Here is a 12,359-nt window from a genome sequence, read left to right on the forward strand (position 1 = left end):
ACACCAGGCTGGAATAGGCTACAAGATCATCGCCAAGCAGCTTGGTGAGAAGGTGACAACAGTTGGTGTGATTATTCGCAAATGGAAGAAACACAAAAAAACTGTCAGTTTCCCTCGGTCTGGTGCTCCATGCAAGATCTCACCTCGTGGAGTTTCAATGATCATGAGAACTGTGAGGAATCAGCCCAGAACTACACAGGAGACAGCTGGGACCATAGTCACCAAGAAAACAATTGGTAACACACTATGCCATGAAGGACTGAAATCCTGCAGCACCCGCAAGGACCCCTGCTCAAGAAAGCACATGTACAGGCCTGTCTGAAGTTTTCCAATGAACATCTGAATGATTCAGAGGAGAACTGGATTAACGTTTTGTGGTCAGATGAGACCAAAATCGAGCTCTTTGGCATCAGCTCAACTCACCGTGTGTGGAGGAGGAATACTGCCTATTACCCCAAGAACACCATCCCCACCGTCAAACATGAAGGTGGAAACATTATGCTTTGAGGGTGTTTTTCTGCTAAGGGGACAGGACAACAGCACCGCATCAAAGGGACGATGGACGGGGCCAAGTTCTGTCAAATCTTGGGTGAGAACCTCCTTCCCAAAGCCAGGACATAGAAAATGGGTCATGGATGGGTATTTCAGCATAACAATGACCCAAAACACACAGCCAAGGCAAAAATGGAGTGGCTCAAAAAGAAGCACAATAGGGTCCTGGAATGGCCTAGCCAGTCTCCAGACCTTTATCCCATAGAAAATCTGTGGAGGGAGCTGAAGGTTCGAGTTGCCAAACGTCAGCCTCGAAACCTTAATGGCTTGGAGAGGATCTGCAAAGAGAAGTGGAACAAAATGCCTCCTGAGTTGTGTGCAAACCTGGTGGCCAACTACAAGAAACATCTGACCCCTGTGATTGCCCACAAGGGTTTTGCCACCAAGTACTAAGTCGAAGGGGTCAAATACTTATTTCACTTACTGAAATGCAAATCAATTTATAACTTTTTTGACATGCGTTTTTCCATGAGCTGCGGGTGGGGACCCTCAGTGACAAAAGCGCCCCCACTGGTTCCCACCCTAAGTAGCAAAGGGGGTGGGACCCATAGGGTGGGGAGACAATACGTTCCACCCCTTTTGTTACTTAGTAGTCCCTACTTTGTCTCAACAGTTTTATTCCAATGGCCATTTGAATATATAAGCTCACCAGCCACGTCAAGGCAAGCCTCAATAGGTGAGTTCCTACACTAGCCATTAGATATGCTGATATCAGCCAAGAATCTCCAGTGAGACTGGAAGGGGTATTTTATAAACCCTTTAACATTTAACCCTTTATAGGGCTTCTGCACATACAATAAACTTTGCTGATATCAGACAAAGTGATACAGAAAGGGGTGTTTTATAAACCCTTTAACATTTAACCCTTTATAGGGCTTCTACACATTCAATAAACTTTGCAAATCAGACAAAGTTTAAACGTCTCTAATGAGACACGAAGGGGTGTTTTATAAACCCCTACATACTTTACCCTGAATAGGGCTATAACACATACAAATCACCTTGCTGGTATCAGCTAAAAGGCAAATTTCTCTGATGAGACAGGAAGGGGTGCTGCCCCTACACACTTATAAAGTCTTAATAAGACAAACGTGGGGAGGCTGGCAGCAATGTAACATAGTTGTGTGATACAAAATTCTTATACAAACACAAAGATAAAGCACCTGGAGATTTAGGCCAGAGTGCAGGTAACGTTCTCTTTGTTTTTACTATGTATTTTAAGCTGTTGGATACTAAGCTACTGCTGCTGTAAGCGCGGTGCTTTATCTTTGTGTTTGTACCTACTTTGTCTCATGTTTTAAAGAAAGTTTAGAAAGTTTTAGAAAATACAAGGTTACCTTTCAGCATGTTGTGTTAACATGTAATTTACTTTATAAAATTTTTATAACATTAAGAGTCAGAAATCCCAGATGGTTTGATACTCATGGCTGTTTCTCAGTGGATTATTCACCTTGAGGAAAAATCACACAAACATATTACATCATCTCGCTTCATATGTTATCTTCCAATGCTGAATGCACACACGATTATGTGTATGACTAAAATCTAATAACTTTTCCATAGGTGAATTAAAGAGGTGAGCAAGTGGTGCCCAGGTACATCCAAATGCAGTGCCAAATAGTCCTCCCGTCCCCCGTTTAGATTTCTATCAGCACTTTTGCTTGAGTTTGAGTAATCTTTTAAGTTTGTTTAAAAACAAAAAAATTTGACTTCTTTTGTATACACCAGGTTTTCACAAGGGTAAAAAATTTTAATTCTTATTTCACTATTAATTTAAATTAGTATTTGTAAAGTAAAATTTAGATGGTATTTTTCTCTGTGTGTACACCCCCTAATGCAATGTGCTCAAACGACCAACTACTCCTGGGTGACAGCAATGATTATAGCACTCATTAGCCCCAATACATAGAATAAAATCCAAAACCAAGTTCCCAGTGCACTGTCCCAAATCCCTATGCACATTTAAATATCTGGAGATTTTTTAAGTATATCACCACTATTTTGTTTTGCCCAGTGCCTGTGTGTTAGTATTTGCATTGGTCCCAAATTTCACAAGTTTAATCTTTTGTAAATGCATACTATTAAATCAAGATATTTTAGTATATGAGAAAGACTTCATTCTGATTGCGTTAGTTGAACTATTAATTAATATAAGGTTTGCAATGTTTAGTGCAGCAATCGAAACAGTGTGTTCTCTAAATACGGCAGATTTGTGTTGAGTAGCAAGATGCACACAAGAGTTTATAATCACTGTCTTGTTTGAGAAGTTTTCCCTTAACATCAGTTCTGAAATTGAAATCACACAATAATTCCTCTTAAGTTTAACTTACTGGGTGGATGAAGCCATCGCTAAACATTGAAGCTTTTTATAAGGCAGATGCATGTGATAACAACAGTGCCCTCTATAACTGGGGACACTAAAATAAGCAGTCATGTAATGTACAATGATGTAGTGTACTGGAATTGGCTGGCTTGGCATTGAACACAACTGTCAGTAATGTACGCGTGTACTGTGAGTGTTCCAATAGTTTGTAGTTGTGAATGGTACGGCCAGCTTCTACACATGCATTCACATTAGCTCTTTGTCTTATCCTTCAAAGCTAATGAAACGTGTTTATGTCAAGATATAATCATGGCAGTATTTATCATTTTAATTTGCATTTAAAGCGGGTGGACTGCTTATAAATAAAAATAAATAAACAAAAATTAAGTATGTGTGTGAGAAAGATAGTTGAGAGAGTATGTGTATGAATGTGTGTATTAGAATGTCTATCATTTTGGTTATCATTTGGTTATGATTACATGTTCTCAAATGTACTATGTCTCGATATTTTATTATAACACTATTAAACATACGTTTTATTAATTACCAAAATGGTCTGAGCAAACGTCCTTTGTTTATTGTGTATTAGAATGTCTATGTATGAGTGTGTGTGTGTGTGCGTGTGTGTGTAAGAATATGTGTGTGTATATGTTTTTTGGGGCGTGAGTGGTAGGGGAAAACTTCCCAAAGTCTGCGCCTACATCCACATTATAGTGTTACTCCCAGCACACTGACCACTCCAGTGATTTGAAGGAGTCATGGTGCTTGGAGTCTGTATGTGCAGTGTTTCAGACTGAAACATAAAGAGTTTGCAACTCCACTTCCACAGCTAGTCCAGAAATCTTCTTCAGCATCTTTCATCAGCATGCGTAGTATGGTGGCAACAGAAGGCCACTAGTAGCATTGCCCCACATGCGACCCAATTCCTTCATCAGCAGATGCGTTTTTATTATGCTTATTAACGATATTTAAAGGGAAACTCCAGTGCCAGGAAAACGATCCGTTTTCCTGGCACTGGAGGGTCCCTCTCCCTCCCACCTCCCAATCCCCAGTTGCTGAAGGGGTGAAAACCCCTTCAGTGACTTACCAGAGGCAGCGACAGGTCCCACGTCGCTGCTTCCTCCTCCCCCGCCGCTCCTCCTTCTGCTTACGTCGGCCGGTGGGCGAGACTGATCTCGCCCGCCGGCCGAGGAGACCTAATGCGCATGCGCGGCAATGCTGCGCATGCGCAGTAGCGCACCCCATAGGAAAGCATTGAAAATGAATTTCAATGCTTCCCTATGGGGAATAGAGCGACGCTGGAGGTCCTCACACAGCGTGAGGACGTCCAGCGATGCTCTAGCACAGAAAACCTGTGCTATGAAGCAGGAATAGACAGCCACTAGGGGAGGACTTAACCCTGCAAGGTAATTATTGCAGTTTAAAAAAAACTGCAATAATTACACTTGCAGGGTTAAGGGTAGTGGGAGTTGGCACCCAGACCACTCCAATGAGCAGAAGTGATCTGGGTGCCTGGAGTGTCCCTTTAATTATGTAGGTGGTGTTGTTAAGCTCAGTTTTTGGCGGGGATGACGGCAATGCAATGTTTTTTATGTGAGTGGTGCTTGACCAATAGGGATCAAATCCCACTTGAAACAGAGCAGATACTCTCCACTTAGAGCAAATAGTTAAACATCCTCCCCGATAAGCAGCACAGACAGCTGCCTAGGGACTGGGCCAGACCAGTGAGCCTCTGTCTAGACCTGAAGCACCATCACTGGTTGTGAGAGGGCCTCTTTGGACCGGCAAGAAGATCAATAGATCTCCCTGCTCGATCCTGTGCTCCCTCACCTGCACGAGGGAGCTTTGTGATCTGCACCCATGGTCCTGAGAGAGGTGCACAATGCTCCTCCACAGCCCATACCTTCAGTGATCTTGCTCCCCAGGATGTCCCCCAATAGACCACCAGGGATCTTGTCAAGTATGGCCTACACTGGGCCACCAGGGATTACACCTCCTGCTGCCACAAAGTAAGCAGAAGGGGGGCAAACTAAAAAAAATATATAAACACAGAAACATGGAATGTGACGGCAGGTAAGAACCATTCGGCCCATCTAGTCTGTCCAATTCTTACAGACGTACGGTCTAAATGCATTCTACATTCTACATGATCCCATAATGCATTGCAGAGTTTCAACCAGTGTATTATGGAATGACCTCTGACATTATGGCATTGACATCTTATCGGAGGGAGAAAAAAAAACATATAAAAATAAATCTAAAATTCACTACAATCTGGTTAGCACAATATACAGTATAATTTACTTCTGAACGAAGGTAAAATTAATAATTTGAAGGCAAACTTTAAATCTCAGTACTCTTTGATTTTAAGTCTCATTAATTTGTTTTAAGGTTTTGGGAGACACAGATACCCCCAAGCATGCCCGCATTATTCTGCTACTCACACAGCCCATGTACAGCCCTTAATAAAATCTGTCAGCCAACATGTGCTCTCTAAAAGAGTGACATTTTCGTAATTTGTGAGTGAACAAGACTTTTTACATGAACTATTTCAGCAAAATTGTACGCAGGTTTTATAATAAAACAGTGCTATTTATAAGAATTTGTAATGTTTGTTTTCTACAGCTTAATTCAAACACGATACAGGACATGTCCTCAAATGGCCCTTTTACAGAAATCGGTCATCTTAGGAAAGAGAAAATGACATCACCGCACACACGCGTTAAACCACCTGCTTTGCCACCCACTTTGTTAAAAGAGGGCTATCTACATCTGATTCCTTTTAATCCCTTTTAAATACTGTCTATCTCATAACTTAATTACTGGGATTTGGATTAAGTAACCGTACACGTGTACGGTATATTTAGCTATCTAGTACTCCTATGGACTTTGTGTTTCATGTTTCTATGATTTCACCATATTCCTTTATAAATTAGGTTCTCAAGTTATAATCATTGAACATTTTCAGTCGTCGTTAGAGTGTGAGAAGAATGAGCAATACCTAACATAAAACATGTCTCTAAACATTGAGTTATGAAACTGAGGTGGTGGAGGGCATGCGAGGCCAGAGTGGGGGTACGCCCTATGCAGTGATAGAATTTACATAATTGGTGACCAAAATATCCATACAGTAAAATCAGTTGCCTGGCCAAAACCAGGACTCTGTATTATTATTTTGTAATATTTTATAATATTATCAGTATAATGCAGGTTGACAAACCCTGATGGATCTCGTTATTGGTGATGCTCATAAAGGGTGAATCTACCTGGAAAGGGGACAAGTCCAACCTATAAAGGGTCGTTTCAGTCTGGCATCAACAGGCCACCAACATTGAAGACCATGCAGAAGGCACTGCTGAAATTAGTCCTAGTGACAAGAGCAAGTTAAAATTAAATCCTTATCATTTTCAACAAGGATTTGCTTGGCTGAAGGTGATGAGAGTTACCGTACACAGAATCTCCTATGCACATCATTACGAATATTGCAGTAGTCACACCCTGCTCCTATGAATAGGGGACTTTTACCATAACGCAGTGAAGACGATTGCCAGTTTTAAAGAACTATATTTTTGTATGTGGATTACAAAAGGTGATACAGATTTCATAATCACTTATGTATAATAAATATTTTTTTTTTATTTAATATCTCTTTATTATAGTTTTCTTTTGTATACAAAAAATATTTGAAAACAACATGTATATATTAAAAACATACAATTATGCATTGATTTACATATAATACAATTAATAATTACATCAATTCATCTCCTGAAAATGCATATTGTGTGTTACCCACAGCGAAAAACAAAAAAAATAACAAATATTAAATATTAACACATTGTTAATATTACATAAGGTATTTAACCCTTACATTTTGCAAGGAATGCTTAAAAATGGCATTGTTAAAGTAAACTCTGTTCTACCGTATAGGATGCAAAATCTGAAAACTCTATAATTTAAAGGAGCAGTGTGGTACCTTGTTAATGGACAGCAGATAAACGCAGAATTGCCTTGCTGACAACGTGACGAAAGCCTGCTGCGTGAATTAATGCTAGCATCCTGTACTTCAGATTACAAACATTGCAGAATATTGGTACTCTGTGGGTGGTAAAAGTATGGGTGGTATGACCCCAATAAAACACTTTGGCACATTCCTCTAATTAACTCTTTGACTGCTGGGGAGACATAAGTGAACATGGACTACTTCTTTCCCTGTTATTGAAAGGCATAAAACAATCACGTAAACAATGTATATATTGTGAATATAGACAACATAATCTATGGTTGCATTAGTAGGGTAGTAAAAACATATCTGGCTTTAGATGACATCACCTAGGGGCGCAATAAAAAAAGAAAATATTTTGAAATATCGACATTTCAACAGAGATGCTAAATATTTTTAATGAAATATCTATCTATCTATGCAGGGAAAAAAACATTTGGTTCGGTCTAACCATTTTCTCAAAAAATAGAAAAGGTTTCGAAACTTTTATTTCATTTTATAATGTTGATAGAATAATTCAAAGTGGTTCATACGCTACAAACCTTAACCTAGTGATACAGAAAACGTGTAAACCAGGGGTGCCCAAAAGGTAGATCCCCAGATGTTGTAGAACTACAACTCCCATGATGCTTTGCCTGCTTTTAGAATGTCTTTTCAATGACTATGCATTGTGGAAGCTGTAGTTTGAAAACATCTGGCGAATCAACCTATTGGGCACCCCTGTTGTAAACGAATTATAAAGTTCAGGTTAAAATAGTCAACCCGTGACTATTGCTGGCGGGCGATTATTTCCAAATATTTGCCTAAATTTTTGCAAAACAGCTGCCATTGGCTTGTTACTACAATTAAGCATTTAATAAATAAACCACTAAGTGATGACAGAGTTATTCATTAAACTCTGAACTGTCCTACATCTGACATGAATTTAAAATTTTGGGCAAAAAAAGAATGTGCCCAATATGAATGGCACTGTAATTATGCTGTGAGTTGCCTCAATCCTAAATTTTAAGCACACTATTGTAATGCCTCTTTTCAAATGGGTAACATCTTATAACATCATATCAGAACCAGCCCCAATGAATCCACAGAGTGTTGCAAGTTATAAACAATACTCCAGGTTCAGTGTGGAAATTCTATTATGCTTTATGTGAGCACCTCTAGCACAGAGCACTATGTGCTGTGCCCCCTAGCCCCCTTCCTGCAGCCTGGGATTAGGTAGCTGCTGGGAGGGGCAATTCCTTTCTCTGCCCCACACAAAGGAGAAGGGGCGGGGCCAGGACTGCCAGGGGGAGAGAGAGCGAAGGAGAGGGGAGGAAGGAACACACAGAGAGGGAGCAATGATAGGAGGTCAGAAGGCGGAGAGGAGGAGGGCAGCGCTGGGACATGGAGAGGCTCCACTGAGGGGGAGAGGTGATTGATTGGCCATTGGTTTCCAGTAGCCAGGAGCAGCTGAGAGTGATGGGCCCCTGAGTCCCGCTATGGAGAAGCATGTAGGAGAGGATGACTGCGAGGACTCTGGAGCAGAGACAGGAGGGTAGGTACTGTGTGAGTGACATACATCCTCACTGATACACACTGGGGCAATTAATGTAGTTATACAGTGTGAGTGCTCTGCATCCTCCCTGATACACACTGGGGCAATTAATGTAGTTATACAGTGTGAGTGACATACATCCTCCCTGATACACACTGGGGCAATTAATGTAGTTATACAGTGTGAGAGCTCAGCATCCTCCCTGATAGACACAGGGGCAATTAATGTAGTTATACAGTGTGAGAGCTATGTATCCTCCCTGATAGACACAGGGCCAATTAATGTAGTTATACAGTGTGAGAGCTCAGCATCCTCCCTGATACACACTGGGGCAATTAATGTAGTTATACTGTGTGAGAGCTCTGCATCCTCCCTGATACACACTGGGGCAATTAATGTAGTTATACTGTGTGAGAGCTCTGCATCCTCCCTGATACACACTGGGGCAATTAATGTAGTTATACTGTGTGAGAGCTCTGCATCCTCCCTGATACACACTGGGGCAATTAATGTAGTTATACAGTGTGAGAGCTCAGCATCCTCCCTGATACACACTGGGGCAATTAATGTAGTTATACAGTGTGAGAGCTCTGCATCCTCCCTGATACACACTGGGGCAATTAATGTAGTTATACTGTGTGAGAGCTCTGCATCCTCCCTGATACACACTGGGGCAATTAATGTAGTTATACAGTGTGAGAGCTCTGCATCCTCCCTGATACACACTGGGGCAATTAATGTAGTTATACAGTGTGAGAGCTCAGCATCCTCCCCGATACACACTGGGGCAATTAATGTAGTTATACTGTGTGAGAGCTCTGCATCCTCCCCGATACACACTGGGGCAATTAATGCAGTTATACAGTGTGAGAGCTCTGCATCCTCCCTGATACAACCTGGGGCAATTAATGTAGTTATACTGTGTGAGAGCTCTGCATCCTCCCTGATACACACTGGGGCAATTAATGTAGTTATACAGTGTGAGAGCTCTGCATCCTCCCTGATACAACCTGGGGCAATTAATGTAGTTATACTGTGTGAGAGCTCTGCATCCTCCCTGATACACACTGGGGCAATTAATGTAGTTATATAGTGTGAGAGCTCTGCATCCTCCCTGATACACACTGGGGCAATTAATGTAGTTATACTGTGTGAGAGCTCTGCATCCTCCCTGATACAACCTGGGGCAATTAATGTAGTTATACTGTGTGAGAGCTCTGCATCCTCCCTGATACAACCTGGGGCAATTAATGTAGTTATACTGTGTGAGAGCTCTGCATCCTCCCTGATACACACTGGGGCAATTAATGTAGTTATACAGTGTGAGAGCTCTGCATCCTCCCCGATACACACTGGGGCAATTAATGTAGTTATACTGTGTGAGAGCTCTGCATCCTCCCTGATACAACCTGGGGCAATTAATGTAGCTATACAGTGTGAGAGCTCTGCATCCTCCCTGATACACACTGGGGCAATTAATGTAGTTATACAGTGTGAGAGCTCAGCATCCTCCCTGATACACACTGGGGCAATTAATGTAGTTATACAGTGTGAGAGCTCAGCATCCTCCCTGATACACACTGGGGCAATTAATGTAGTTATACAGTGTGAGAGCTCAGCATCCTCCCTGATACACACTGGGGCAATTAATGTAGTTATACAGTGTGAGTGCTCTGCATCCTCCCTGATACACACTGGGGCAATTAATGTAGTTATACAGTGTGAGAGCTCAGCATCCTCCCCGATACACACTGGGGCAATTAATGTAGTTATACAGTGTGAGAGCCCAGCATCCTCCCCGATACACACTGGGGCAATTAATGTAGTTATACAGTGTGAGAGCTCAGCATCCTCCCTGATACACACTGGGGCAATTAATGTAGTTATACAGTGTGAGAGCTCAGCATCCTCCCTGATACACACTGGGGCAATTAATGTAGCTATACAGTGTGAGAGCTCTGCATCCTCCCTGATACACACTGGGGCAATTAATGTAGTTATACAGTGTGAGAGCTCTGCATCCTCCCTGATACACACATGGACAATACGTGGAGTGATACAATGTTTGCTCTGCATTCTCTTCTCTGAGACACACTGGGCAGTGATGGGCAGTACCTGTAGTGATACAGTGTGAGAGCTCTGCATCCTCCATGCTACACACACGGCAGTGAGGGACAATTAATGTAGTTGATTACCCATGTATGTAGCAAGGAGGATGGATGCCCCTGTGTGCCTCAGTGTGATGGGCAATGCAAGCAGTGATACTGTGTAAGAGCTTTTAATCTCTTAGTACAATGCATGGCACCAATACCTCTCAGTATATCTACCTAAATATAAATCAACATTCAGTTACCTGCAACTCTGCCTTTATATAGAGATACACGAAAATGTACATTTCAGGTGTTTTGTGTAATCTCAGCTCCTCTACAGTTGAGCATGTTCTCATATCCCTATCTATAAAGCACAATTCACTTACATTACTTTACAGCAAGACTTACCTGTATAGGCTGTCAGGTGCCCACAGTTTGCAACATGCATTGCATGATGTTCTTTGGCTTGAAATACTATTACCATTAATATCATGTGAGAAGATATTATCCAAGGGCTATTTAACCCCTAAGGTGCCAGGGTGTTGAGTAAACCACTGATTTCTGAGTCAGTCCTAGAAAGGGTTAATTAATATAAACAGGATCACTGTTTGCTGTTGAGGAATCTGTCACTGTCAGTGAGAGAGATAACTAAGACATTGATTTGCCATATAAACAGTGGGATGCTTCTATAAACAGTCATCTTAATGAGGGCTACATGACCCAGGGATGTCCAGTCTGATACAGAAAGTTTATTTAAGATAAAAAAATGTCTTGTCTCATTTTAAAGGAACATTGCATTGTGTTTAAATTATTAAAAAAAAAAAAAAAAACTAATTATATTTTTACTTATTTTCAAAATGAGCATTTTAAAAATATAGAGGCATTTTAAAATTTGCTTTGTTTTGGGTTTTTTAAGGTAGGAATGGAAAGTTAGGCTATGAGATAATTATATGGTATCTGGTTTCAGAGTTACAAAATGGAATAACACTAGATTGTTGGTCACTATGGGTACAATTCAAAGTTAATGAATATACTAACTGTAATCTGAAGGCAGACATGTTGATCCATTAAGCAACAAGGAATTTATTCACTAAACGGGCACATTGTATAGAACTGAAAATAATTTGCAGTTCAGCTATAGTCAACGCTAGGTTATTTTAGCCACCTTCTTAGTCCAGTCTTTAAGTACTTTATTTCTTTGTTTAGTAAGTGAATCCTTCCGTTTCATATTTTCATCAATTCATGCTTCCCTATTCAAGCCATAAATGTCAGTACTTGAATTGATAACTAAGCTAAAAAGTCAAAGTGACACTTTCAATTTGAGTTTGCATAGAGCTAGGCAATTAGTGTAGAAGTGAGGACATTACGAATTATGTGATTACAAGTCCCATCAAAATCAGTTCAGTTGCCCATCCCACTGTTGCACTGGACCATTGCTGAATCTTGGCTCAAATTCTACCTCCTTCACTCTAGTCAAACTTGGATGGCTGCAGGTAGTGGGAGCTGTAGGTGCGTAATTTAACCTATGCAGTGGTCTGTGGAGTCCACCATCAGGTATGCCTGACCTCTTGTCACAATGGGGTTAAACGGGGGGAAAAAAACTGCTTTTCTTTCTAGTTATTTATTTTTTCTTGAATATATAGCCCGGAAGCTTCATTGTATATTTCTGTTAAGTTTGATCAGTAATTTCAATATAACTTTATTCAATAATGTCATGTTTAACATGAGAATTTGTTATTTTTTAATGCGATGAAACCTTGTAACATATATCTGCAATTTAAAGGGAAAGTATTATGAACTATATACATGAAGTATATATTTTACTGACTGAGTTCATTTAATGAGACAAGACCACTC

The 12,359-nt window shown here is 40.7% G+C and overlaps 1 protein-coding gene across 3 annotated transcripts in view; it reads left to right on the forward strand.

The window, feature by feature from the left end:
- Window positions 1–8,196: 8,196 nt before the first annotated feature.
- FAM124A (family with sequence similarity 124 member A) overlaps window positions 8,197–12,359 on the forward strand; it is a 61,953-nt gene continuing 57,790 nt past the window's right edge. For all 3 annotated transcript variants that reach the window (XM_063444844.1, XM_063444845.1, XM_063444846.1), the window contains exon 1: window positions 8,197–8,412. In XM_063444844.1, the coding sequence (XP_063300914.1) occupies window positions 8,357–8,412 (56 nt within the window). In that variant the 5' untranslated portion in view covers window positions 8,197–8,356. The remainder of the gene's footprint in view (window positions 8,413–12,359) is intronic.

The sequence above is a fragment of the Pelobates fuscus genome, chromosome 1 (assembly GCF_036172605.1).
Source record: "Pelobates fuscus isolate aPelFus1 chromosome 1, aPelFus1.pri, whole genome shotgun sequence".
Classification (NCBI taxonomy): Eukaryota; Metazoa; Chordata; class Amphibia; order Anura; family Pelobatidae; genus Pelobates; species Pelobates fuscus.